General features: G+C 41.7%; 1 protein-coding gene across 1 annotated transcript in view; it reads right to left on the reverse strand.

Moving 5' to 3' along the window:
• Positions 1-26,978, reverse strand: part of LOC128067984 (cytochrome P450 2C31-like) — a 58,025-nt gene that overhangs the window by 13,942 nt on the left and 17,105 nt on the right. Inside the window, exons 2-3 of the mRNA XM_052661127.1 lie at positions 5,758-5,934; positions 4,685-4,823 (exon numbers count right to left, since the gene is read on the reverse strand). Coding sequence (XP_052517087.1) covers positions 4,685-4,823; positions 5,758-5,934 — 316 coding nt within the window. The remainder of the gene's footprint in view (positions 1-4,684; positions 4,824-5,757; positions 5,935-26,978) is intronic.

Raw genomic sequence — 26,978 nt, forward strand, 5'->3', positions numbered from 1 at the left:
TCTTGCCTTGAAAACCCCATGAACAGTAGGAAAAGGCAAAACGATAGGATACTGAAAGAGGAACTCCCCAGGTCTGTACATGCCTAATATACTACTGGAGATCAGTGGAGAAATAACTCCAGAAAGAATGAAGGGATGGAGCCAAAGCAAAAACCATACCCAGTTGTGGATGTGATTGGCGATAGAAGCAAGGTCTGATGCTGTAAACAGCAATATTGCATAGGAACCTGGAATGTCAGGTCCACGAATCAAGGCAAATTGGAAGTGGTCAAACAGGAGATGGCAAGAGTAAACGTTGACATTCTAGGAATCAGTGAACTAAAATGGACTAGAATGGGTGAATTTAACTCAGATGACCATTATATCTACTACTGTGGGCAGAAAATCCCTTAGAAAAAAGGGAGTAGCCATCATGGTCAACAAGAGTCCGAAATGCAGTACTTGGATGCAATCTCAAAAACGACAGAATGATCTCTGTTCATTTCCAAGGCAAACCATTCAATATCACAGTAATCCAAGTCTATGCCCCAACCAGTAACGCTGAAGAAGCTGAAGCTGAATGGTTCTATGAAGACCTACAGGACCTTTTAGAACTAACACCCAAAAAAGGTGTCCTTTTCATTATAGGGGACTGGAAAGCAAAAGTAGGAAGTCAAGAAACACCTGGAGTAACAGGCAAATTTGGCCTTGGAGTACAAGATGAAATAGGGCAAAGGTTAATAGAGTTTTTCCAAGAGAACGCACTGGTTATAGCAAACACCCTCTTCCAACAACACAAGAGAAGACTCTACACATGGACATCACCAGATGGTCAACACCGAAATCAGATTGATTATATTCTTTGCAGCCAAAGATGGAGAAGCTCTATACAGTCAACAAAAACAAGACCGGGAGGTGACTGTGGCTCAGATCATGAACTCCTCATTGCCAAATTCAGACTTAACTGGGGAAAACCACTAGACCATTCAGCTATGACCTAAATCAAATCCCTTATGATTATACAGTGGAAGTGAGAAATAGATTTAAGGGACTAGATCTGATAGACAGAGTGACTGATGAACTATGGATGGAGGTTCATGACATTGTACAGGAGACAGGGATCAAGACCATCCCATGAAAAAGAAATGCAAAAAAGTAAAATGGCTGTCTGAGAAGGCCTTACAAATAGCTGTGAAAAGAAGAGCGGCAAAAAGCAAAGGAGAAAAGGAAAGATATAAGCATCTGAATGCAGAGTTCCAAAGAATAGTAAGGAGACATAAGAAAGACTTCCTCAGTGATCAATGCAAAGAAATAGAGGAAAACAACAGAATGAGAAAGACTAGAGATCTCTTCAAGAAAATTAGAGACCAAGGGAACATTGCATGCAAAGATGGGCTCAATAAAGGACAGAAATGGTCTGGACCTAACAGAAGCAGAAGATATTAAAAGAGGTGGCAAGAATACATGGAAGAACTGTACAAAAAAGAGCTTCACGACCCAGATAATCACGATGGTGTGATCACTCACCTAAAGCCAGACATCCTGGAATGTGAAGTCAAGTGGACCTTGGAAAGCATCACTACGAACAAAGCTAGTGGAGGTGATGGAATTTCAGTTGAGCTGTTTCAAATCCTGAAAGATGATGCTGTGAAAGTGCTGCACTCAGTATGCCAGCAATTTTGGAAAACTCAGCAGTGGCCACAGGACTGGAAAAGGTCAGGTTTCATTCCAATCCCAAAGAAAGGCAATGCCAAAGAATGCTCAAACTACCGCACAATTGCACTCATCTCACATGCTAGTAAAGTAATGCTCAAAATTCTCCAAGCCAGGCTTCAGCAATACGTGAACCATGAACTTCCTGATGTTCAAGCTGGTTTTCAAAAAGTCAGAGGAACCAGAGATCAAACTGCCAAAATCTGCTGGATCATGGAAAAAGCAAGAGAGTTCCAGAAAAACATCTATTTCTGCTTTATTGACTATGCCAAAGCCTTTGACTGTGTGGATCACAAGAAACTGGAAAATTCTTCAAGAGATGGGAATACCAGACCACCTGACCTGCCTCTTGAGAAACTTATATGCAGGTCAGGAAGCAACAGTTAGAACTGGACATGGAACAACAGACTGGTTCCAAACAGGAAAAGGAGTATGTCAAGGCTGTATATTGTCACCCTGCTTATTTAACTTATATGCAGAGTACATCATGAGGAACGCTGGGCTGGAAGAAGCATAAGCTGGAATCAAGATTGCCGGGAGAAATATCAATAACCTCAGATATGCAGATGACACCACCCTTATGGCAGAAAGTGAAGAGGAACTAAAAAGCCTCTTGATGAAAGTGAAAGAAGAGAGTGAAAAAGTTGGCTTAAAGCTCAACATTCAGAAAATGAAGATCATGGCATCTGGTCCCATCACTTCATGGGAAATAGATGGGGAAACAGTAGAAACAGTGTCAGACTTTATATTTGGGGGCTCCAAAATCACTGCAGATGGTGATTGCAGCCATGAAATTAAAAGACGCTTACTCCTTGGAAGAAAAGTTATGACCAACCTAGATAGCATATTCAAAAGCAGAGACATTACTTTGCCGACTAAGGTCCGTCTAGTCAAGGCTCTGGTTTTTCCAGTGGTCATGTATGGATGTGAGAGTTGGACTGTGAAGCAAGCTGAGCGCCGAAGAATTGATGCTTTTGAACTGTGGTGTTGGAGAAGCTTCTTGAGAGTCCCTTGGACTGCAAGGAGATCCAACCAGTCCATCCTAAAGGAGATCAATCCTGGATGTTCATTGGAAGGACTGATGCTAAAGCTGAAACTCCAGTACTTTGGCCACCTCATGAGAAGAGTTGACTCATTGGAAAAGACTCTGATGCTGGGAGGGATTGTGGGCAGGAGGAGAAGGGGACGACAGAGAATGAGATGACTGAATGGCATCACCGACTCGATGGACAAGAGTTTGAGTGAACTCCGGGAGTTGGTGATGGACAGGGAGGTCTGGCAGTTTCATGGGGTCACAGAGTTGGACACTACTGAGCGATGAAACTGAACTGAACTGAGTGAGCTGCAGGAAGTAGAGATTCCACTCTTAAAGAGCATATACAAAATTTCACCCACTCTGGGACCCAGAAGAAGGAGCATTAATTTGAAAGGAGCCTTGGTCAGACCCATTTATTGATCTTGGACAGCCTCCCAGAGAGGCACAGGGCAGTTGGGGCTCACCTCTGGAACATATATGCTGGTAGCAGCTACTTTGGAGAGCTCATCCCAACACATGGACATGGATGATAGTAAGTGCAATTTTAGAATCTTCCCTGTGGCTTAGTAGTGCCACAACTTGGCCCTTCTCATCACCCAGTTATCACCCGTTCTTGGATGTGGGAGGCCAAGCAGCTAGCTGGGCTGGGACATAGTCCTACCCACCAGCATACCAGTTACCATAGCAGCCCTGAGCCCCAGCTGCCCCTGGACTCAACCCCACTCACCAGTTGGGAAACACCAACCCCAGGATGCCCTGGGCCCCCATCTGGACAACGGGCAGGCCAACTGCAACTCCTGGACCCCTAGGGTCCTACAGCCAGGGAACACAGGATCTGGCTCCCCCCAACAAGATACCCAAGACCCTGCTGCCAGAGATGTCAGGATGTGGCCTCATACACCAGAAGGCAGGTACTATCCTCAAGACTCCTGGGGCCTGGTCCACCAACCAGCAGGAAAACCCCAGCCCCAGGACCATAGCAGTCCTGCAGCCAACCATGTCAAGATCCAGCCTACTCAACAGCAGGTCAGCACTACTAGAAGACATCTTGGGTGGTACAGGAGAAACTAATACAACATTGTAAGACAATTAAACTCAAAAAATAAATAAAAGTGTCCTAATGAATCAAAGCACAAAACATGATATAGTAAAGGAAATATTCTCTTAGATGAGGACTGAATAAACAAGAGGATGAGAAATTATGTTTGTAAGGAAAATTTGTTTGCCCCAAAGGGTATACTTGAACAGAATTTTTTAATTTAAAGAGTGAGGCTTTCTGATGAAGAAAGATTATGATTTTATTGAGTCAATCCTTCCATTGCAAATGCATCTGCGTAGAATTAACTTTTGACAAAAGTATATTTATCTGGACTTGGAAAGCTTATCAAGCAGTATCACTGCAGAGAAAGAAGATAGCTAATTCTTTCTAGACCTAAGGACAACTCTTCTTACTGCGTCTGTCAGTGTGTGTTAAATCACTCATTCATGCCTGACTCTTCACAACCCCATGGACTGTAGCCTGCCAGTCTCCTCCATCCATGCCATCCATGGGACTTCTTCCATGCAAGAATACTGGAGTGGGTAGCTATTCCATTCTCCAGGGAATCTTCTCGACCCAGGGATCAAACCCAAGTCCTTGCATTGCAGGCAGATTCTTCACTGTCTGAGCCACCATGGAAACCCTGCTGCACCTGACCTGATGCAAATCAAGGATACTTCACCACAGTAGGGAGGACAGTGATCTCTGCCCTCCATAACTCTGCTCTGGTTAAATATTTCATTCTCTTTTTGTACTGTAATCTAATTTTAATGTAATTCATACAATGATAGGAAGATGTACTAAGGATGGAAGTTTTTCTTGTACATCTTCTAGGCAGATGAAGAGTAAAAAAGTCATCAGTGTTGCCTGCCAATTTCTAACTGGAATTTCACTCTGTCCATCATCTCTGATACTACCTGTGACCTCTGGGTGCTTCAGCAGGAGCAGCAGTCCATATCTCAGAGTGATGCTTATTGCCTCTATTCTAGCAGTAAGCAAATCCCATAGACTGGTTATCAAGTTGTCCATGGTAAATTCAGACTGTTTACTGTGTTTCTCTGAGCAGTGATGTATTAGGATTACTTAGTAAGTAAAAGCAATTTACAATAATTCCATATAACAACATAATTTTTTAAGTTTACTTATTTGACAAATTAAGCCAAACATTAAAGAATGTTATAAATGATGGTAAAGTTAGATGAGTTGTTAGAATTTCTTCAATTAAAATATAACCAAAGTTAAACTTCCAACAAGTCCTTTCTGTTTCCTCACTTTCTCACCCAATGGAGTAAATCAGTTCTTCAGTAATTTCTTTCTAACCTGACTCTTATCAAGTCATCACTGCTACTCACCATCAATTCGGGCATCTATAGTCTATTTCATTATATCTGAATTTCTCACTCAGGCCTTCAAAACCACCTATCCTCAAACTAAAACACTATTCCCAAATTCATCAGTCATTAAACCCACGACAGTTCCTCGGTTACTATCAAGACAATCTCTAAAAATTCCACACACTTCATCACTACACTTATCTTTCCCTGAACCAGTTTTGTCTCTGCTAATCCTCAAAACATACTTCATCTGTTTCCTACTGTCTTTCCAAGAGTAAGCCTTTCTAGATGCCCATCCATTTCTGCCTTCTCTCATTTCTTACATCACTCATTCATGGAATTTATTTAATGAAAAAGAATATACTATCTATCACTTATCTTGAATGTGTATGTGTGTTTCAATCTGTTCTCAAATAAAGAACCAGCTTTAACATGGTAAATATACAAGCTTCCAAGCAATTTTCAGTGACACTGCAAAAATAATTCAAGACATCCAGTACAGTTTGCACAACAATAAGTTGCACAAGCAATGAATATATCTTTAAGAAGGAGCATTTGTTTTAATAAACTGATTCCACTGAGAAGAACAAAGCTATTCCATGCATCACATCACTCCACCTACAAAGATGAAGTAGCAAGTCTGGGTCCCCTTTTACCTTTTCCATTTTAATCAGGAAGTAATCAATAAAGTCTTGAGGGTTATTGAGGTCCAAGGATTCTTGGTGTTCCTTTATTTTCTCCAAAATAAACTTTCTTTGCTCAGTCATGTTTTTAAATAATATGTTATGACTCCCTGGGAGATAATGTAGTAAAGAGGGGAAAGCATTGTAGAGCTGAAAAAGAAAAGAAACAGTCAATTCATTCAGCAAACATTTACAAGCCCATATTATGGTGCAGGCATATTGCTATAAAATGAGTAAATAAAGATGAGTAAGATATGCTCCTTGCACTGGAACCCATTTGGGATTTGAAGGAGAGGGAACTGATGAAATGGCCTGATGACAGTATGCACAAATTAACAACTAATTTCAAAACCATTAGAATTATTTTCCTAACCACAACTCTGAAGAAATTCAGGATCATACCACATCTTTCCAAATGAGGGTACTGAGGGTCAGAAAGGTTAGTCAACCAGTCTTAGTCACAAAGCTAGTGACAGAGGTAGAATCTAGTGTTTATCCCAGTTTACACTACACACATGTCTACAGAGAGTCACCCAAACAGTGTGCAGGGATCATACACTTTTTCTACATTTATTTTTATGAAAATATATTAACAGTTGACACATATTATATTAGCTTCAGGTGTATAAAATGGTGGTTGACCATTTACATGCATTACAAATTGATCACCATGATAAGCCTAGGAATCATCTGTCATCATACAGTTATTGAAACATTACTGACTCTATTCCTTATGCTGTAAATTATATCCTTGTGACTTATTACAATTATACCTGTTTGTGTTTCTTAATCCCTTTTACCTATTTCATTCATCCCTCTACTTCTTCCTCTCTGAGAATCACCAATTTCTTCGCTGTATCTATGAATTTGTTTCTGTTTTATTTAAACAATGCTACAATGAACATAAGGGTGCATATATCTTTTTGAATAAGTTTCTTTTCTTCAGATAAATACCCAGAAGTTTTCTAGAGAGAATTACCCAGTTAAGTCCCAGATCACATAGTAGTTCTATTTTTAACTTTTTGAGGAACCTCTATACTGTTTGCCATAGTGACCATTTCAATTTACATTCCTACCAACAGTGCATAAGTGTTCCCTTATTTCCACATCCTCCCAAAACTTGTTATTTCTTCTCTTTCTTAAAATAGCCATTCCGAAGACTGGTGTGAGGTAAAATCTTACAGTGTTTTTATTTGTATTTTCCTGATAATTAGTGTTCTGACCATCTTCCCACAGGCCTATTGGCCAACTTTTTTCTTCTTTGGAAAAATATCTATTTGAACCTTCTGTCCATTTTTTTAATTAGAGTTTTGTTTTGGTTGTTGAAGTGTATGAGTTCTTTGTGTATTTTGAACACTAACTCCTTGTCAGATATATGATTTGCAAATATATTCTATTCAGCAGGCAGGCATTTTGTTTTGTTGATAGTTACCTCCACTGTGCAAAAGCTTTTACATTTGATTAGGTCACATTCCTTTATTTTTGCTTTTGTTTCCCTTGCCTAACAATGCATAACCAAAAAAAGATCAACAACATTAATGTCAAAGAGCACATAACCATGATTACTTCTAGAATTTTTATAGTTCTGGTTCTTACATTTAAATCTTTAATCCATTTTGAATTTATTTTATATGTGGTGTGATAAAGGCATCCAGTTTGATTCTTTTGTATGTAACTGTCCAGTTTTCCCAATACCATTGATTGAAGAGGGTGTCTTTTCTACATTTTGTATTCTAGCTTCTTTTGTTGTATATTAATTACCTACTAAGTGTGCATTCATATCTAAGCTGTCTCTTCAGTTCCATTGATCTATGTCTGCTTTTGTGCCAGTGCCATACTTCTTTTTCTTTGCTTGTGTGGTTGGAACTTCCAGTACTATGCTGAATAAAAGTGGGGAGAGTGGGAATCGTGTTGTTTCTGATTTGAGAGGAAATACTTTCACAGTTTCACCGTTAAGAATGATGAGAGCTTCTCCAACAGTGGCTTTATTGTATTCAGGTGTGTTCGCTCTCTATTCACTCTGGAGTTTTTTATCATAAATGGATGTTGAATTCAGTCAAAAGGTTTTTTTGCAAACTTAAAAAATCATATGATTTTTATTTTTCATTTGTTAATCTGATGTATCACATAGATTGATTTGCAGACACTGAACAAGCTTTGCATCCCCAGAATAAATTCGGCTTATTTATAGATTATAATTGTGATAATGTATTGCTGATTTCAATTTCATGCACAGATGGGCACAATAAAGGACAGAAATGGTATAGACCTAACAAAAGCAGAAGATATTAAGAAGAGGTGGCAAGGATACACAGAAGAACTATACAAAAAAGATCTTAATGACCCAGATAACCACGATGGCATGATTACTCACCTAGAACCAGACATCCTGGAGTGTGAAGTCAAGTGGGCTTTAGGAAGCATCACTACAAATAAAACTGGTGGAAGTGGTGGAATTCGAGCTGAGCAATTTCAAATCCTAAAAGATGATACTGTTAAAGTGCCAAACTCAATATACCAGCAAAGTTGGAAAACTCAGCAGTGGCCACAGGACTGGAAATGGTCAGTTTTCATTGCAATCCCAAGAAAGGCAATGCCAAAGAATTTTCAAACTACCACACAACTGCACTCATCTCACATGCTAGCAAAGTAATGCTCAAAGTTTTCCAAGCCAGGCTTCGACAGTACATGAGCCGTGAACTTCCAGATGTTCAAGCTGATTTTAGAAAAGGCAGAAGAACCAGAGATCAAATTGCCAACATCTGTTGGATCATAGAAAAAGCATGAGAATTCCATAAAAGCATCTACTTTTGCTTCATTAACTACACCAGAGCCTTTGACTGTGTGTATCACCACAAACTGTGGAAAATTCTGAAACAGGTGGGAATACCAGACCACCTTACCTGTCTCCTGAGAAACCTATAGGCAAGTCAAGAAGCAACAGTTAGAACTGGACATGGAACAATGACTGGTTCCAAATTGGAAATACATCAAGGTAGGAAAGAAATACATCAAGGCTGTATGTCACGCTATTTATTTAGCTTATATGCAGAGTACATGATGGGAAATTCCGGGCTAGATGAAGCTCAAGCTGGAGTCAAGATTGCCAGGAGAAATATTAATAACCTCAGATATGCAGATGACACCACCCTTATGGCAGAAAGCCAAGAAGAACTAAAGAGCCTCTTGATGAAAGTGAAAGAGGAGAGTGAAAAAACATCTTAAAACTAAACATTCAAAAAACAAAGATCATGGCATCTACTCCCACCACTTCGTAGTGAATAGATGGGGAAGCAATGGAAACAGTGACGGACTTTGTTTTCATGGGCTCTAAAATCACTGCAGATGGTGACTGCAGCCATGAAATTAAAAGACACTTGCTCCTTGGAAAAGAAGCTATGACCCCCTACACAGCATTATTAAAAAGCAGAGACATTACTTTGCCAACAAAAGTCTGTCCAGTCAAAGCTATGGTTTTTCCAGTAGTCATGTATGGATGTGAGAGTTGGCAAAGAAAGCTGAGCACCAAAGAATTGATGTTTTTGAACTGTGGTGTTGGAGAAGACTCTTGAGAGTCCCTTGGACTGCAAGGAGATCCAACCAGTCCATCCTAAAGGAAATCAGTCTTGAAAATTCATTGGAAGGACTGATGCTGAAGTGGAGGCTCAAATACTTTGGCCACCTGATGTGAACAACTGACTCATTAGAAAAGACCCTGAAGCTAGTAAAGATTGAAGGCAAGAGGAGAAGGGGATGACAGAGGATGAGATGATGGAATGGGCAGCATTACCAACTCAATGGACATGAGTTTGAGCAAGCTCCAGGCTTTGGTGACGGACAGGGAATCCTGGCATGCTGCAGTCCATGGGGTCACAAAGAGTTGGACGTGACTGAGCAACTGAACTGAACTGAATATTCTATTGAGGATTTTTGCAGCTAGGCTCAACAAAAATATTGACCTTAATTATTCTTTTCTTTTCAATGTTTTTTTTTTTTTCTAATTTAGGTATAAGGGTAAAGCATCATAGAATAAGTTTGAAAGTGTTCCTTTAGACATGTTTGGAAAGGTCAGGCATTAGTTCTTTTGTAAATATTTGGTAGAATTCACTCGTGAGGCCATCAGGTCCTGGATTTGGGGCTTTGCGGAGTTTTAATTCCTGGTTCTATTTCACTACTAGTGTTCCGTCTTCAGATTATCTGTTTCTTCCTGATTCAATCTTGGTATGTGTGTTTCTATTAATTTATCCATTTTCTACTAGGTGTTTAATTTGAAAGTGAAAGTGAAGGCCCTCAGTCATGTCCAACTCTTTGCAACCCCATGGACTGTAGCCTACCAGGCTCCTCCCTCCATGGGATTCTCCAGGCAAGAGTACTGGAGTGGGTTGCCATTTCCTTCATAATTATTCATTGTAGTCTCTCATGATTCTTTGAATTTCTGTGATATCAATTGTAATGTTCCTCTTCCATTTCTGATTTTATTTATTTGCACATTCTTTTTTTTCTGATGAGTCTGGCTAGAGTTTATCAAATCTGATTACCTTTTCAAAGAACCAGCTTTTGTGTTCACTAATCTTTTCTATTGCCCTTTTAGCCTCTATTGTTTATTTAGTCTCTGATCTTTATTATTTCCTTCCTTTTGCTAACTTTGGACTTTGTTTTTTCTTCTTTTTCTAGTTTTTTTTTTTTTCTTTGTTGTTGTTTTGTTTTTTGGTGTGTGTTGGTGTGTGTGTGTAGCAGTTTTATTAAAGTAAGAAAAGGGACAGAGAAAGCTTCTGACATAGACATCAGAAGGGGGACAGAGAGTGCCCCCCTCGCTAGTCTAAGCAAGGGAGTTATATACTTTTTTAATTAGTTATTATGATAAATCAAAAGAATGTCTCAAGGTTGTAAAGATCTTACTAGATCCACTCCCATAATTTACATTTTAAGATAACAGGATTAGCCAGAAGTTTTTCAGGAAGGAGAAACTGTCCTCAAGCAGGATGTATTGTTGTTATATAATCCTTAGTACAGAGTTTAAAATAAGTTGTTTGTGTGTAATCATCAGTATCAGGCTTAAAGAAAAAAACATTTTGTGTGACAAAGACTAAAGAATGTAGAGGGGAAAAAAAGATGTTTGTCCTTTCCTCCTCCTTGAGAATTCCAGAACCCTACTTCTGCTTCATGAGCCCAGATCCCTTTCTCCTCCTTAGGGATCCCAGACTTCTTATCAACCTGCCTAGGAATTGACTCTCTTATTCCCTCCTTTTCTTTTGGGAGAAATATGTTGCCAAGGGAAAGGGGCACCCTTTTCATTCTATAACTACTTCCTGCTGTTGAGGGGTGTCATCCCTAAATTGTTGAGGCAACATATTCTCCTAACTCTCATATTGAGGGTCTCTGATCCATGGGCCCCAAGTAATAGTTGGGGAAGGCTGTGACACTTGTAGGAGCCTGGATAACCGTTTGTAACCTAAAAGCTTTCAGAAGGTTAGAAACAGACTCCATTATACAGTTACAGATGTAAGCCAAAATAGTCATTAAACCAAACTGAAACATAATCAAAATTAAAAGTACATTATGTACATAGTTACATCAATTCATCTTAGGATGGCTAGATGTCATAAGATCAAGAAGAAGCATCACATACGATTGTTGTTGGTAAAGACTTGAAGAAAGCCCTTTTGGAGAAACCCACCATGGGAAGCCTTCAATTGATGAGGAAGTTGAAGAGCTGAAAGCTGACTCACATGGTTAATTGTAAGGCTTCAGGGTCTATAACAATGTCTGTGTGTAAGAAGGGTCTTCCACAGATACATTCAAATGGGGACAGTCCTTCCTTTTTAGGGGCAGTCCGAGCCCTCATTAAAGCTATGGGTAGAACTTTAAACCAACTGTCTTGTGGTTCCTGAGTTAGTTTACACAGATGTCTCTTAATAATGTCATTATCCTTTTCAACTTTTTTTGAAGATGAGGTCTCCAGGAACTGTGTACATGATATTCTGTTCCTAGAATTTTCAACACCCCTTGAGTTACAGCAGTTTTTTTTTTTTTTAAACATAAAGTAATTTCTTTTTTTTTTTTTTTAATTTTAAAATCTTCAATTCTTACATGTGTTCCCAAACATGAACCCCCCTCCCACCTCCCTTCCATAACATCTCTGTGGGTCATCCCCATGCACCAGCCCCAAGCATGCGAGTTACAGCAGTTTTAAAGACACAGCCATTGTTGCTCTGAACATCAGAGTTTAAGATTTCACTTTCATCATGAGAAGTCAGTACAGTAAGATATTTGCCCATTAGTCAAAATCAATAGTAGATTTGAGTGAGGTGAAGTTGCTCAGTCATGTCTGACTCTTTGGGATCCCAGGGGGCATAGCCTACCAGGCTCCTCCGTCCCTGGGATTTTCCAGGCAAGAGTGCTGAAGTGGATTGCCATTTCCTTCTCCAGGGGACTTTCCTGACCCAAGAATCAAACCCAGGTCTCCCGCATTGCAGGCAGATGCTTTAATGTCTGAGCCATCAGGGAAGCACATAGTAGCCTTCAGATCAGTTCAGTTCAGTCACTCAGTCATGCAACCCCATGAATCGCAGCACGCCAGACCTCCCTGTCCATCACCATCTCCCGGAGTACACTCAGACTCGCGTCCATCGACTCAGTGATGCCATCCAGCCATCTCAACCTCTGTTGTCCCCTTCTCCTCCTGCACCCAATCCTTCCCAGCATCAAAGTCTTTTCCAATGAGTCAACTCTTCGCATGAGGTGGCCAAAGTACCAGAGTTTCAGCTTCAGCATTATTCCTTACAGAGAAATCCCAGGGCTAATCTCCTTCAGAATGGACTGGTTGGATCTCCTTGCAGTCCAAGGGACTCTCAAGAGTCTTCCACAACACCGCAGTTCAAAAGCATTAATTCTTTGGCGCTCAGCTTTCTTCACAGTCCAACTCTCACATCCATACATGACTACTGGAAAAACCATAGCCTTGACTAGACGGACATTACTCGGGAAAGCAATGTCTCTACTTTTGAATATACTATCTAGGTTGGTCATAACTTTTCTTTCAAGGAGTGTCTTTTAATTTCATGGCTGCAGTCACCATCTGCAGTGATTTTGGAGCTGAAAAAAACAAAGTCTGACATTGTTTCCACTGTTTCCCCATCTATTTCCCATGAAGTGATGGGACCGGATACCATGATCTTCGTTTTCTGAATGTTGAGCTTTAGGCCAACTTTTTCACTCTCCTCTTTTACTTTCATCAGGAGGCTTTTTAGTTCCTCTTCACTTTCTGTCTAAGGATGGTGTCATCTGTATATCTGAGGTTATTGATATTTCTCCCAGCAATCTTGATTCCAGCTTGTGTTTCTTCCAGCCCAGCGTTTCTCATGATGTACTCTGCCTAGAAGTTAAACAAGCAGGATGACAATATACAGCCCTGACGTACTCCTTTTCCTATTTGGAACCAGTCTGTTGTTCCATGTCCAGTTCTAACTGCTGCTTCCTGACCTGCACACAGATTTCTCAAGAGGCAGGTCAGGTGGTCTGGTATTCCCATCTCTCTTAGAATTTTCCAGTTTTTTCTGATCCACACAGTCAAAGGCTTTGGCATAGTCAAGAAAGCAGAAATAGATGTTTTTTCTGGAACTCTCTTACTTTTTGCATGATCCAGCGGATATTGGCAATTGGATCTGTGGGTCCTCTGCCTTTTCTAAAACCAGCTTGAACATCAGGAAGTTCATGGTTCACGTATTGCTGAAGCCTGGAGAATTTTGAGCATTACTTTTCTAGTGTGTGAGGTGAGTGCAATTGTGCAGTAGTTTGAGCATTCTTCAGCATTGCCTTTCCTTGGGATTGGAATGAAACCTGACCTTTTCCAGTCCTGTGGCCACTGCTGAGTTTTCCAAATTTGCTGGCATATTGAATGCAGCACTTTCACAGCATCATCTTTCAGGATTTGAAACAGCTCTACTGGAATTCCATCACCTCCACTAGCTTTGTTCGTAGCGATGCTTTCTAAGGCCCACTTCAGTTCACATTCCAGGATGTCTGGCTCTAGATTAGTGATCACACCATCGTGATTATCCGGGTCTTGAAGATCTTTTTTATACAGTTCTTCTGTATATTCTTGCCACCTCTTCTTAATATCTTTTGCTTCTGTTAGGTCCAGACCATTTCTGTCCTTTAACGAGCCCATCTTTGCATGAAATGTTCCCTTGGTATCTCTAATTTTCTTGAACACATCTCTAGTCTTTCCCATTCTGTTCTTTTCCTCTATTTCTTTGCATTGATTGCTGAAGAAGGCTTTCTTATCTCTTCTTGCTATTCTCTAGAACTCTGCGTTCAGATGCTTATATCTTTCCTTTTCTCCTTTGCTTTTTGCCTCTCTTCTTTTCACAGCTATTTGTAAGGCCTCCCCACACAGCCATTGTGCTTTTTTGCATTTCTTTTCCATGGGGATGGTCTTGATCCCTGTCTCCTGTACAGTGTCACGAACCTCATTCCATAGTTCATCAGGCACTCTATCTATCAGATCTAGTCATTTAAATTTATTTCTCACTTCCATTGTATAATCATAAGGGATTTGATTTAGGTCATACCTGAATGGTCTAGCGGTTTTCCCTGCTTTCTTCAATTTGAGTCTGAATTTGGTAATAAGAAGTTCATGATCTGAGCCACAGTCAGCTCCTGGTCTTGTTTTTGTTGACTGTATAGAGCTTCTCCATCTTTGGCTGCAGAGAATATAATCAATCTGATTTTGGTGTTGACCATCTGGTGATGTCCATGTGTAGAGTCTTCTCTTGTGTTGTTGGAAGAGGGTGTTTGCTATGACCAGTGCATTTTCTTGGCAAAACTCTATTAGTCTTTACCCTGCTTCATTCTGCATTCCAAGGCCAAATTTGCCTGTTCCTCCAGGTGTTTCTTGACTTCCTACTTTTGCATTCCAGTCCCCTATAATGAAAAGGATATCTTTTTTGGGCGTTAGTTCTAAAAGGTCTTGTAGGTCTTCATAGAACCGTTCAACTTCAGCTTCTTCAGCATTACTGGTTGGGGCATAGACTTGGATAACTGTAATATTGAATGGTTTGTCTTGGAAATGAACAGAGATCATTCTGTCGTTTTTGAGATTGCATCCAAGTACTGCATTTCGGACTCTTTTGTTGACCATGATGGCTACTCCATTTCTTCTGAGGGATTTCTGCCCGCAGTAGTAGATATAGTGGTCATCTGAGTTAAATTCACCCATTCCAGTCCATTTTAGTTCACTGATTCCTAGAATGTCGACGTTCACTCTTGCCATCTCCTGTTTGACCACTTCCAATTTGCCTTGATTCATGGACCTGACATTCCAGGTTCCTATGCAATATTGCTCTTTACAGCATTGGACCTTGCTTCTATCACCAGTCACATCCACAGCTGGGTATGGTTTTTGCTTTGGCTCCATCCTTTCATTCTTTCTGGAGTTATTTCTCCACTGATCTCTAGTAGCATATTGGGCACCTACTGACCTGGGGAGTTCCTCTTTCAGTATCCTACCATTTTGCCTTTTCATACTGTTCATGGGGTTCTCAAGGCAAGAATACTGAAGTGGTTTGCCATTCCCTTCTCCAGTGGACCACGTTCTGTCAGACTTCTCCACCATGACCCACCGTCTTGGGTTGCCCTGGGGGCATTGCTTGGTTTCAAGGAATTAGACAAGGCTGTGGTCCTAGTGTGATTAGATTGACTAGTTTTCTGTGAGTATTGTTTCAGTGTGTCTGCCCTCTGATGCCCTCTTGCAACACCTACCATCTTACCTTGGGCGTGGGGTATCTCTTCACGGCTGCTCCAGCAAAGCACAGCCGCTGCTCCTTACCTTGGATGAGGGGTATCTCCTCTTCACCGCCCTTCCTGACCTTCAACGTGGGATGGCTCCTCTTAGGCCCTCCTTCGCCCACACAGCCATCACTCCTTGGGCTTGGAGTTGCTCCTCCCTGCCGCCACCCCTGGCCTCGGGCACCGCCCCTGGCCTCGGACGCGGGGTGGCTCCTCTCGGCCATCGCCCTTGACCTCGGATGGGGGGGTGGCTCCTCCCGGCTGCTGTCCATGGCCTCGGATGCAGGGTATCTCCTCCCAGCCGTCGCCCCGACCTCAGACATGGGGTAGCTCCTCTCCGCCATTCCTGCACCATTACAGCCTGGCACTGTAGGCTGCTGCCCCGACCTCGGCCGTGGGGTAGCTCTCGGCCGCACTTAGTGCACCGGCCACCACCGTCTGCGCTTGGTGCGCCAGCTGCCGCCGCCTGTAGCTTTAGACATTAGCAAAACAATAGTAGATTCCATGTCCTGGCTATTATCAACAGTGCTGCGATGAAGATTGGGGTACACGTGTCTCTTTCAATTCTGGTTTCCTCAGACATGGAAGCTACCTAGATGTCCATCAGCAGATGAATGGATAAGAAAGCTGTGGTACATATACACAATGGAGTATTACTCAGCCATTAAAAAGAATACCTTTGAATCAGTTCTAATGAGGTGGATGAAACTGGAGCCAATTATACAGAGTGAAGTAAGCCAGAAAGAAAAACACCAATAAAGTATACTAGCGCATATACATGGAATTTAGAAAGATGGTAATGTAACCCTGTATGTGAGACAGCAAAAGAGACACAGATGTATAGAACAGTCTTTTGGACTCTGTGGAAGAGGGTGAGGGTGGGATGATTTGGGAGAATGGCATTGAAACATGTATAATATCATATAAAAAACGAATCACCAGTCTAGGTTCGATGCAGGATACAGGATGCTTGAGGCTGGTGCACTGGGATGACCCAGAGGGATGATATGTGGAGGGAGGTGGGAGGGGGGTTCAGGATTGGGAACACGTGTACACCCATGGTGGGTTCATGTTGATGTATGGCAAAACCAATACAATTTTAAAAAAAAAAGCTAACTATCAAAAAAAAAAAAAAAAACACTGTAGCAATTATCCTTAAGGAATGTGGCCATGGGCTCTTTCTTTTTTTTTTTTTTTACTAAGGAACAAACTAAACTCTGATCCTGTGGGCAAGCTCAAAGCAGGAGCCTGCACGAGAGCAATTTGAAGAGCCTTAAAAGCCTTTTGAGTCTCTGGGGACCTAACCAGCTTGATTTGGGCCTGCTGAGTTTTGGTTATAAGTTTATCTAAAGGCCAGGCAAGTTCTCCATAACCCAGAATCCAAGTGTGGCAGTAGCCTGTAATGCCCCCAAATCCTCTCAAATTGCCTAAAAGTCATATTTGGCTCATTTAGAAATTTCAGACAATAAACTATAAGGATTAGGCACTATTTTTATATCTTGAATTAGTCTCCGTTTATCATTTGACATTTTTACATCCAAAATACGAGTGTTGCATGGACTATTACAGGGAATTAGCTGCGACCTCGCGCACTCAAGCGCGGGCGACGGCAACCTGGCGCACTCAAGCACGGCCAAGAGGAGTTAACCCACGTCCAAGGTCAGGGACAGCGGCCAAGAGTGCCAGGCTGCGATGGCGCAGGAACGGCTGAGAGGAGCTACCTAAGTCAGAGGTCACTGGTGGCCGGGAGGAGACAGCCCGCGTCCGAGGTCAGCGGTGGCAGCTGAGAGGAGCTAATCCGTGTCCGAGGCCAGGGGCGACTGGGAGGAGCTACCCTGCGTCAGAGGTCAGGGATGGCCGGGAGGAGATACCCCGCGTCCAAGGTCAGGGGCAGCGACCAAGAGGAGCTACCCCACATCCGAGGTCACGGGTGGCCGGGAGAAGCCACCTCACACCCGAGGCCAGGGGCGGTGGCCCTGAGGAGCCACCACGTGCTCGAGGCCAGCGGCGGTGCCCGAGGCCAGGGGTGGCGGCAGGGAGGAGCAACCCAAGGAGCGGTAGCTGCACGGGCGTAAGAGGGCCTAGAGGAGCTATCCCACATTGAAGGTCAGGAAGGGCAGCAGTAAGGAGATACCCCTCGCCCAAGGTAAGGAGCAGCGGCTGTGCTTTGCTGGAGCAGCCGTGAAGAGATACCCCACGCCCAAGGTAAGATGGTAGGTGTTGCAAGAGGGCATCAGAGGGCAGACACACTGAAACAATACTCACAGAAAACTAGTCAATCTAATCACACTAGGACCACAGCCTTGTCTAATTCCTTGAAACCAAGCAATGCCCCCAGGGCAACCCAAGACGGTGGGTCATGGTGGAGAAGTCTGACAGAACGTGGTCCACTGGAGAAGGGAATGGCAAACCACTTCAGTATTCTTGCCTTGAGAACCCCATGAACAGTATGAAAAGGCAAAATGGTAGGATACTGAAAGAGGAACTCCCCAGGTCAGTAGGTGCCCAATATGCTACTAGAGATCAGTGGAGAAATAACTCCAGAAAGAATGAAAGGATGGAGCCAAAGCAAAAACCATACCCAGCTGTGGATGTGACTGGTGATAGAAGCAAGGTCCAATGCTGTAAAGAGCAATATTGCATAGGAACCTGGAATGTCAGGTCCATGAATCAAGGCAAATTGGAAGTGGTCAAACAGGAGATGGCAAGAGTGAACGTCGACATTCTAGGAATCAGTGAACTAAAATGGACTGGAATGGGTGAATTTAACTCAGATGACCACTATATCTACTACTGCGGGCAGAAATCCCTCAGAAGAAATGGAGTAGCCATCATGGTCAACAAAAGAGTCCGAAATGCAGTACTTGGATGCAATCTCAAAAACGACAGAATGATCTCTGTTCATTTCCAAGACAAACCATTCAATATTACAGTTATCCAAGTCTATGCCCCAACCAGTAATGCTGAAGAAGCTGAAGTTGAACGGTTCTATGAAGACCTACAAGACCTTTTAGAACTAACGCCCAAAAAAGATATCCTTTTCATTATAGGGGACTGGAATGCAAAAGTAGGAAGTCAAGAAACACCTGGAGGAACAGGCAAATTTGGCCTTGGAATGCAGAATGAAGCAGGGTAAAGACTAATAGAGTTTTGCCAAGAAAATGCACTGGTCATAGCAAACACCCTCTTCCAACAACACAAGAGAAGACTCTACACATGGACATCACCAGATGGTCAACACCAAAATCAGATTGATTATATTCTCTGCAGCCAAAGATGGAGAAGCTCTATACAGTCAACAAAAACAAGACCAGGAGCTGACTGTGGCTCAGATCATGAACTTCTTATTACCAAATTCAGACTCAAATTGAAGAAAGCAGGGAAAACCGCTAGACCATTCAGGTATGACCTAAATCAAATCCCTTATGATTATACAATGGAAGTGAGAAATAAATTTAAATGACTAGATCTGATAGATAGAGTGCCTGATGAACTATGGAATGAGGTTCGTGACACTGTACTGGAGACAGGGATCAAGCCCATCCCATGAAAAAGTAATGCAAAAAAGCACAATGGCTGTGTGGGGAGGCCTTACAAATAGCTGTGAAAAGAAGAGAGGCAAAAAGCAAAGGAGAAAAGGAAAGATATAAGCATCTGAATGCAGAGTTCCAGAGAATAGCAAGAAGAGATAAGAAAGCCTTCTTCAGCAATCAATGCAAAGAAATAGAGGAAAAGAACAGAATGGGAAAGACTAGAGATGTGTTCAAGAAAATTAGAGATACCAAGGGAACATTTCATGCAAAGATGGGCTCGTTAAAGGACAGAAATGGTCTGGACCTAACAGAAGCAGAAGATATTAAGAAGAGGTGGCAAGAATACACAGAAGAACTGTACAAAAGAGATCTTTATGACCCAGATAATCATGGTGGTGTGGTCACTAATCTAGAGTCAGACATCCTGGAATGTGAAATCAAGTGGACCTTGGAAAGCATCACTACGAACAAAGCTAGTGGAGGTGATGGAATTCCAGTAGAGCTGTTTCAAATCCTGAAAGATGATGCTGTGAAAGTGCTGCACTCAATATGCCAGCAAATTTGGAAAACTCAGCAGTGGCCACAGGACTGGAAAAGGTCAGTTTTCATTCCAATCCCAAAGAAAGGCAATGCCAAAGAATACTCAAACTACCGCACAATTGCACTCATCTCACACACTAGTAAAGTAATGCTCAAAATTCTCCAAGCCAGGCTTCAGCAATACGTGAACCGTGAACTTCCTGATGTTCAAGCTGGTTTTCAAAAAGGCAGAGGAACCAGAGATCAAATTGCAAACATCTGCTGGATCATGGAAAAAAGCAAGAGAGTTCCAGAAAAACATTTATTTCTGCTTTCTTGACTATGCCAAAGCCTTTGACTGTGTGGATCACAAGAAAGTGTGGAAAATTCTGAGAGAGATGGGAATACCAGACCACCTGACCCGCCTCTTGAGAAATCTGTGTGCAGGTCAGGAAGCAGCAGTTAGAGCTGGACATGGAACAACAGACTGGTTCCAAACAGGAAAAGGAGTACGTCAAGGCTGTATTTTGTCACCCTGCTTATTTAACTTCTATGCAGAGTACATCATGAGAAACGTTGGACTGGAAGAAACACAAGCTGGAATCAAGATTGCTGGGAGAAATATCAATAACCTCAGATATGCAGATGACACCACCCTTATGGCAGAAAGTAAAGAGGAACTAAAGAGCCTCTTGATGAGGGTGAAGGCGGAGAGTGAAAAATTTGGCCTAAAGCTCAACATTCAGAAAACGAAGATCATGGCATCTGGTCCCATCATTTCATGGGAAATAGATGGGGAAACAGGGGAAACAGTGTCAGACTTTATTTGGGGGGGCTCCAAATCACTGCAGATGGTGATTGCAGCCATGAAATTAAAAGACGCTTACTCCTTGGAAGAAAAGTTATGACCAACCTAAATAGCATATTCAAAAGCAGAGACATTACTTTGCCGACTAAGGTCCGTCTGGTCAAGGCTATGGTTTTTCCAGTGGTCATGTATGGATGTGAGAGTTGGACTGTGAAGAAGGCTGAGCAGTGAAGAATTGATGCTTTTGAACTGTGGTGTTGGAGAAGACTCTTGAGAGTCCCTTGGACTGCAAGCAGATCCAACCAGTCCATTCTGATGGAGATCAGCCCTGGGATTTCTTTGGAGGGAATGATGCTGAAGCTGAAACTCCAGTACTTTGGCCACCTCATGTGAAGAGTTGACTCATTGGAAGAGACTCTGATGCTGGGAGGGATTGGGGGCAGGAGGAGAAGGGGACGACAGAGGATGAGATGGCTGGATGGCATCACGGACTAGATGGACGTGAATCTGAGTGCACTCCAGGAGTTGGTGATGGACAGGGAGGCCTGGCGTGCTGCGATTCATGGGGTCGCAAAGAGTCGAACATGACTGAGCGACTAAACTGAACTGAACTGAAAGTTTCTGGAAGAGTTTGAGTAGGATAGAAGTTGGCTCTTCTCTAAATTTTTGGTAGAATTCAGCTGTGTAGCCGTCTGGTCCTGGGCTTTTGTGTGCTAGAAGATTTCTGCTTACAGTTTCAATTTCCATGCTTGTGGTGGGTCTGTTAAGATTTTCTATTTCTTCCTGGTTCAGTTTTGGAAAGTTGTACTTTTCTAAGAATTTGTCCATTTCTTCCAAGTTGTCCATTTTATTGACATACATTTGCTGATAGTGGTCTCTTATGATCCTTTGTATTTCTGTGTTGTCTCTTGTGATCTCTCCATTTTCATTTCTAATTTTATTAATTTTATTTTTCTCCCTTTGTTTCTTGATGAGTCTGGCTAATGGTTTGTCAGTTTTAGCCTCTCAAAAAAACAGCTTTTGGCTTTGTTGATTTTTGCTATGGTCTCTTTTGTTTCTTTTGCATTTATTTCTGCCCTAATTTTTAAGATTTCTTTCCTTCTGCTAACCCTGGGGTTCTTCATTTCTTCCTTTTCAAGTTGCTTTAGGTGTAAAGTTAGGTTATTTATTTGACTTTTTTCTTGTTTCTTGAGGTATGGCTGTATTGCTATGAACCTTCCCCTTAGCACTGCTTTTACAGTGTCCCACAGGTTTTGGGTTGTGTTTTCATTTTCATTGGTTTCTATGCATATTTTGATTTCTTTTTTGATTTCTTCTGAGATTTGTTGGTTATTCAGCAATGTATTGTTCAGCTTCCATATGTTGGTATTTTTAATAGTTTTTCTCCTGTGATTGACATCTAATCTTACTGCATTGTGGTCAGAAAAGATGCTTGGGATGATTTCAAGTTTTTTTCATTTACCAAGGATAGATTTATGGCCCAGGATGTGATCTATCCTGGAGAAGGTTCCGTGTGTGCTTGAGTAAAAGGTGGAATTCATTGTTTTGGGTTGAAATGTCTTATAGATATCAATCAGGTCTAACTGGTCTATTGTATCATTTGAAGTTTGTGTTTCCTTGTTAATTTTCTGTTTAGTTGATCTATCCATAGGTGTGAGTGGGGTATTAAAGTGAAGTGAAGTCGCTCAGTCGTGTCCGACTCTTTGCGACCCCGTGGACTGTAGCCCACCAAGCTCTTCCATCCATGGGATTCTCCAGGCAAGAATACTGGAGTGGGTTGCCATTTCCTTCTCCAGGGGATCTTTCCAACCCAGGGATCGAACCCGGGTCTCCCACATTGCGGGCAGACGCTTCAGCCTCTGAGCTACCTTTTTGTTATTGTTAATTTCCCCTTTCATACTTGTTAGCATTTGTCTTACATATTGCGGTGCTCCTATGTTGGGTGCATATATATTTATAATTGTTATATCTTCTTCTTGGATCGATCCTTTGATCATGATGTAGTGTCCTTCTTTGTCTCTTTTCACAGCCTTTGTTTTAAAGTCTATTTTATCAGATATGAGTATTGCTACTCCTACTTTCTTTTGGTCTCTGTTTGCATGGAATATCTTTTTCCAGCCTCCACTTACAGTCTGTATGTGTCCCTTGTTTTGAGGTGGGTCTCTTGTAGACAACATATATAGGGGTCTTGTTTTTGTATCCATTCAGCCAGTCTTTGTCTTTTGGTTGGGGCATTCAACCCATTTATGTTTAAGGTAATTATTGATAAGTATGATCCCGTTGCCATCACTTTATTGTTTTGGGTTCAAGTTTATACACCCTTTTTGTGTTTCCTATCTAAAGATCCTTTAGCATTTGTTGGAGAGCTGGTTTGGTGGTGCTGAATTCGCTCAGCTTTTGCTTGTCTGTAAAGCTTTTGGTTTCTCCTTCATATTTGAATGAGATCCTTGCTGGGTACAGTAATCTGGGCTGTAGGTTTTTTCTTTCATCACTTTAAGTATATCCTGCCATTCCATCCTGGCCTGAAGAGTTTCTACTGAAAGATCAGCTGTTATCCTTATGAAATCCCCCAGTGTGTTGTTTTTCTCCCCTTGCTGCTTTTAATATTTGTTCTTTGTATTTGATCTTTGTTAATTTGATTAATATGTGTCTTGGGGTGTTTTTCCTTGGGTTTATCCTGTTTGGGACTCTCTGGGTTTCTTGGACTTGGGTGATTATTTCCCTCCCTATTGTAGTGAAGTTTTCAACTATTATCTCCTTAAGTATTTTCTCATAGTCTTTCTCTTTGTCTTCTTCTTCTGGGACTCCTATGATTTGAATGTTGGGGTGTTTAACATTGTCCCAGAACTCTCTGAGGTTGTCCTCATTTCTTTTAATTGTTTTTCTTTTTTCCTCTTTGTTTAATTTATTTCTACCATTCTATCCTCTACCTCACTAATCCTATCTTCTGCCTCCATTATTCTACTATTTGTTCCCTCCAGAGTGTTTTTTATCTCATTTATTGCATTATTCATTATATATTGACTCTTTTTTATTTCTTCTAGGTCCTTTTTAAACCTTTCTTGCATCTTCTCAATCCTTGTCTCAAGGCTATTTATTTGTGATTCCGTTTTGTTTTCAAGATTTTGGATCATTTTCACTATCATTATTTGGAATTCTTTATCAGGTAGATGCCCTATCTCTTCCTCTTTTGTTTGGTTTAGTGGGCATTTATCCTGTTCCTTTACCTGCTGCTCTGTCTCTTCATCTTGTTTATATTGCTGTGTTTGGGGTGGCCTTTCTGTATTCTGGCAGTTTGTGGAGTTCTCTTTATTGTGGAGTTTCCTCACTGTGGGTGGTAAGTGAGTAAGTGAGTAAGTAAGTTAAGTCACTCAGTCGTGTCCGACTCTTTGCGACCCCATGGAGATTCTCCATGGGATTCTCCAGGCAACAGTACTGGAGTGGATTGCCATCTCCCTCTCCAGAGTGGGTGGTAAACCACTATTAAAATTTTAAATAAAGTGCCTAGAATTTTAATGTGCTTTTTTAAAAGAAAATAAATGAGTTTTCTTAATTAAAAAATAGTAATCTTTTTTAATTTATTTATTTTTAATTGAAAGATAATTGCTTTACAATATTTTGTTGGTTTCTGCCATACATCAATATGAATCAGCCATAGGCATACTTATGCCCCCTCCCTCTTGAACCTCCCTCCCACGTCCCACTATATCCTACCCCTCCAGTTAAGGGGATGAGGGAGCCATTGAAACAAATGGAGAGAGTAACACAGAAACACATACACTACCATATGTAAAATAGATAGCCAGTGGGAATTTGCTGTATGACTCAGGAAACTCAAACCAGGGTTCTGTAGCAAAAAAAAATAATAATCTTTTTATTTGTAGAACCCTGAAGTTTATGAGCATTTCCGAGGCTATCTTATTATTTGAATCTCATAATCAACTCATACAACAAATATTTTAAAATTCATTTTACAGATGAGGCAAGTGAGAATCAGAACTGAAGGACTTCACCCAAATTTCCATTCCTAAGACATGGTGACGATTCCAGCTCTGGTCTTATAACTTGTGAACTCTGCATTGGAAAGCATTTCAATTTGTTTACATTCCACATTTGTTGAGTAATTCTGATGTATCTTACAATCTCATTTTGGCATAAAAATCTGTTTAAAATTACTTATTGAGTCATTAATTTCACCATGATTAACTAAAAATGAGAGTTCAGAACAATTTGGCCCTTTGTAATATTTAGAATTTCAGGAAGCCAGGATTCAAAGATTCAAAGAACTTAATTTCAAAGAAATGCAGTTATTAGCTGTCCCATCCCATACTTAATATCCACTGCCTTATGACATTTCTGGTCTTGAAAGAAGAGTAGATTTTTTTTTTGATGATTATATTTCTTCTCTCACTCTCTCTCAATCTCTGGTACTGGAAAAATAGCAAATTTTAAAACAATTTTACTCTTCCTCTCTCTTGCTCGCTCTCTCTTTTAGCATCTCTTCTAGTAATTCTTTTGCCTAAGAAACTTGTGTCTTAAGTTTTTCTATGCAGCCTTTCTGGGTGCTCATATGCCTGGCCATTTTATTCTTCACAGAAGGAAGAACACATAGAAATGATTGAGGTGGAACAGATCTTGGAAATCATATAATTAAATGCCTTATGTCCAAATTTTAAGAGCAATGTGACAATGGTTCAGAGAGGCATACTTCTGCATCTAGTCACACAGAGGGGTAAAATCAGAACTGGCAGTTGAAAAGTCTTTGCTTCTCAAATGCAAGGTGTTTTTAATCATGCGAATCTGAAGAAATTGTGTACATAATATTAAATGTAGGAAATACTTGCTATTAAATATTAACTTCTAGTACACAAACATGAGAAAGCTGAAAGGTTATGAAAGTTTATGATAACCTGTCTTACCCCAGATAGTAGGGACCTCAAAGTTTAATAGGCAACAATCTTTTACCAGATGCCCTCAGGCAGAGTTCAAAAAGCACTAGGTTGTTAATCAAAGACATACTCTCTTGCTCTTTGCTCCCAGTGACCATTAAAAGAATATGTGGGAATATTTGAGTACAGAATTTACTTTCTAAGTCTCTTACCAGGATTCTAATTTGTGAATAGGTGGAGGATGGGTGTTGCTGCTGCTGCTGCTGCTAAGTTGCTTCAGTCATGTCCGACCCTATACGACCCTGTACGATCCCACAGACAGCAGCCCACCGGGCTCCCCCGTCCCTGAGATTCTCCAGGCAAGAACACTGGAGTGGGTTGCCATTTCCTTCTCCAATGCATGAAAGTGAAAAGTGAAAGTGAAGTCGTTCACTCATGTCCGACTCTTAGTGACGCCATGGACTGCAGCCTGCCAGGCTTCTCCGTCCATGGGATTTTCCAGGCATTGGTGGAGGTTAAAAATCATGCCACACCCCGAGTCAGCAGTGTTCAGTGCCAAGAAGGAACCTCCCAGCTAGAAAGAGTTCCCTTCACCAGGAAAGGGAGAGAAGACTGAGCAACAGGCTTCTCCAGCCTCTGGGGTCACTGTAGAAATGTTCTGCTTTGATTTCACCCTCACAGACTCACAAAGCTGAGATGTATAAGGATGGTGAGGAACAAGAAGAAACGCAGGGGTTACTAATAGCAGCCACATGGTGGGGGTCACTGCAGTTCATATTGACCCACTCAGGAGACAAACTCAGCAGATTTAATCACTGATTAAACCAACATGCTGCAAGCCACCTGACATCTCCTGCAGATGAGATCAGCTTTTGAATCAGAAGTATTCACTGTATTCACATTCACATTTGTGAATTCAAATATTCACAAATTCACAAGTATTTGCTGATGCAGCTACTAGAGTCCCTCCCCACTCCCTGTCCCCAGACCCCAGCCAGAGACCAAGAACCACAAAAAGCCAGCTCAGGTTTCTGAGGCTATGTGTGTACAAGATGCAAGCCTAGACTCCCCTGGCTGATACTCACTGTTGGGCATACACTTAGACTAACCCAACCCCTCCAACTGAGCACCTGCATGCCCACAATCTGAGCCCTGTCTGTGGTCTCCACTGCAGTGCACATGTCTAGAGGAAAAGTTTGCAGCTGTGGAAGAGCACACTAATAGCCAGGACCCCTGCAACTGCCAGTGAGCCCTCAGTTGGCCCAATCCTTGCTGCCTACCCCAGCCCCTACACACTGTATGTGTGCCTGCACCCAGCCTCTGCCCCAACAAAAGACCACAGCTGGCCCCTGCAACTGAATCTGTGCCCACCACCAGCTCTGGCCACCACCAACACCTGTCCTGATCCCTGGTCGCTGGGCCTTGAGTTACTACTATTAGTAGTAGTAACTGGCCCCTATTGCCCTTGCTACCACTATGGAAGCCCAGCAGTGCTCACTGAGGTTCATATAGTTGTCAGTGTTGTAGACTCCAGTGCCTAAGCTGAGCCTTCCCAGACCCAACTGTATATCTTTTTTTTTTTATGTTGGAGTATAATTGCTTTACAATGTTTTGTTGGTTTCTGCTGTACAACAGAGTGAATCAACTCTATGTATA

Source organism: Budorcas taxicolor, chromosome 23, assembly GCF_023091745.1.
Source record: "Budorcas taxicolor isolate Tak-1 chromosome 23, Takin1.1, whole genome shotgun sequence".
NCBI classification, from domain to species: domain Eukaryota; kingdom Metazoa; phylum Chordata; class Mammalia; order Artiodactyla; family Bovidae; genus Budorcas; species Budorcas taxicolor.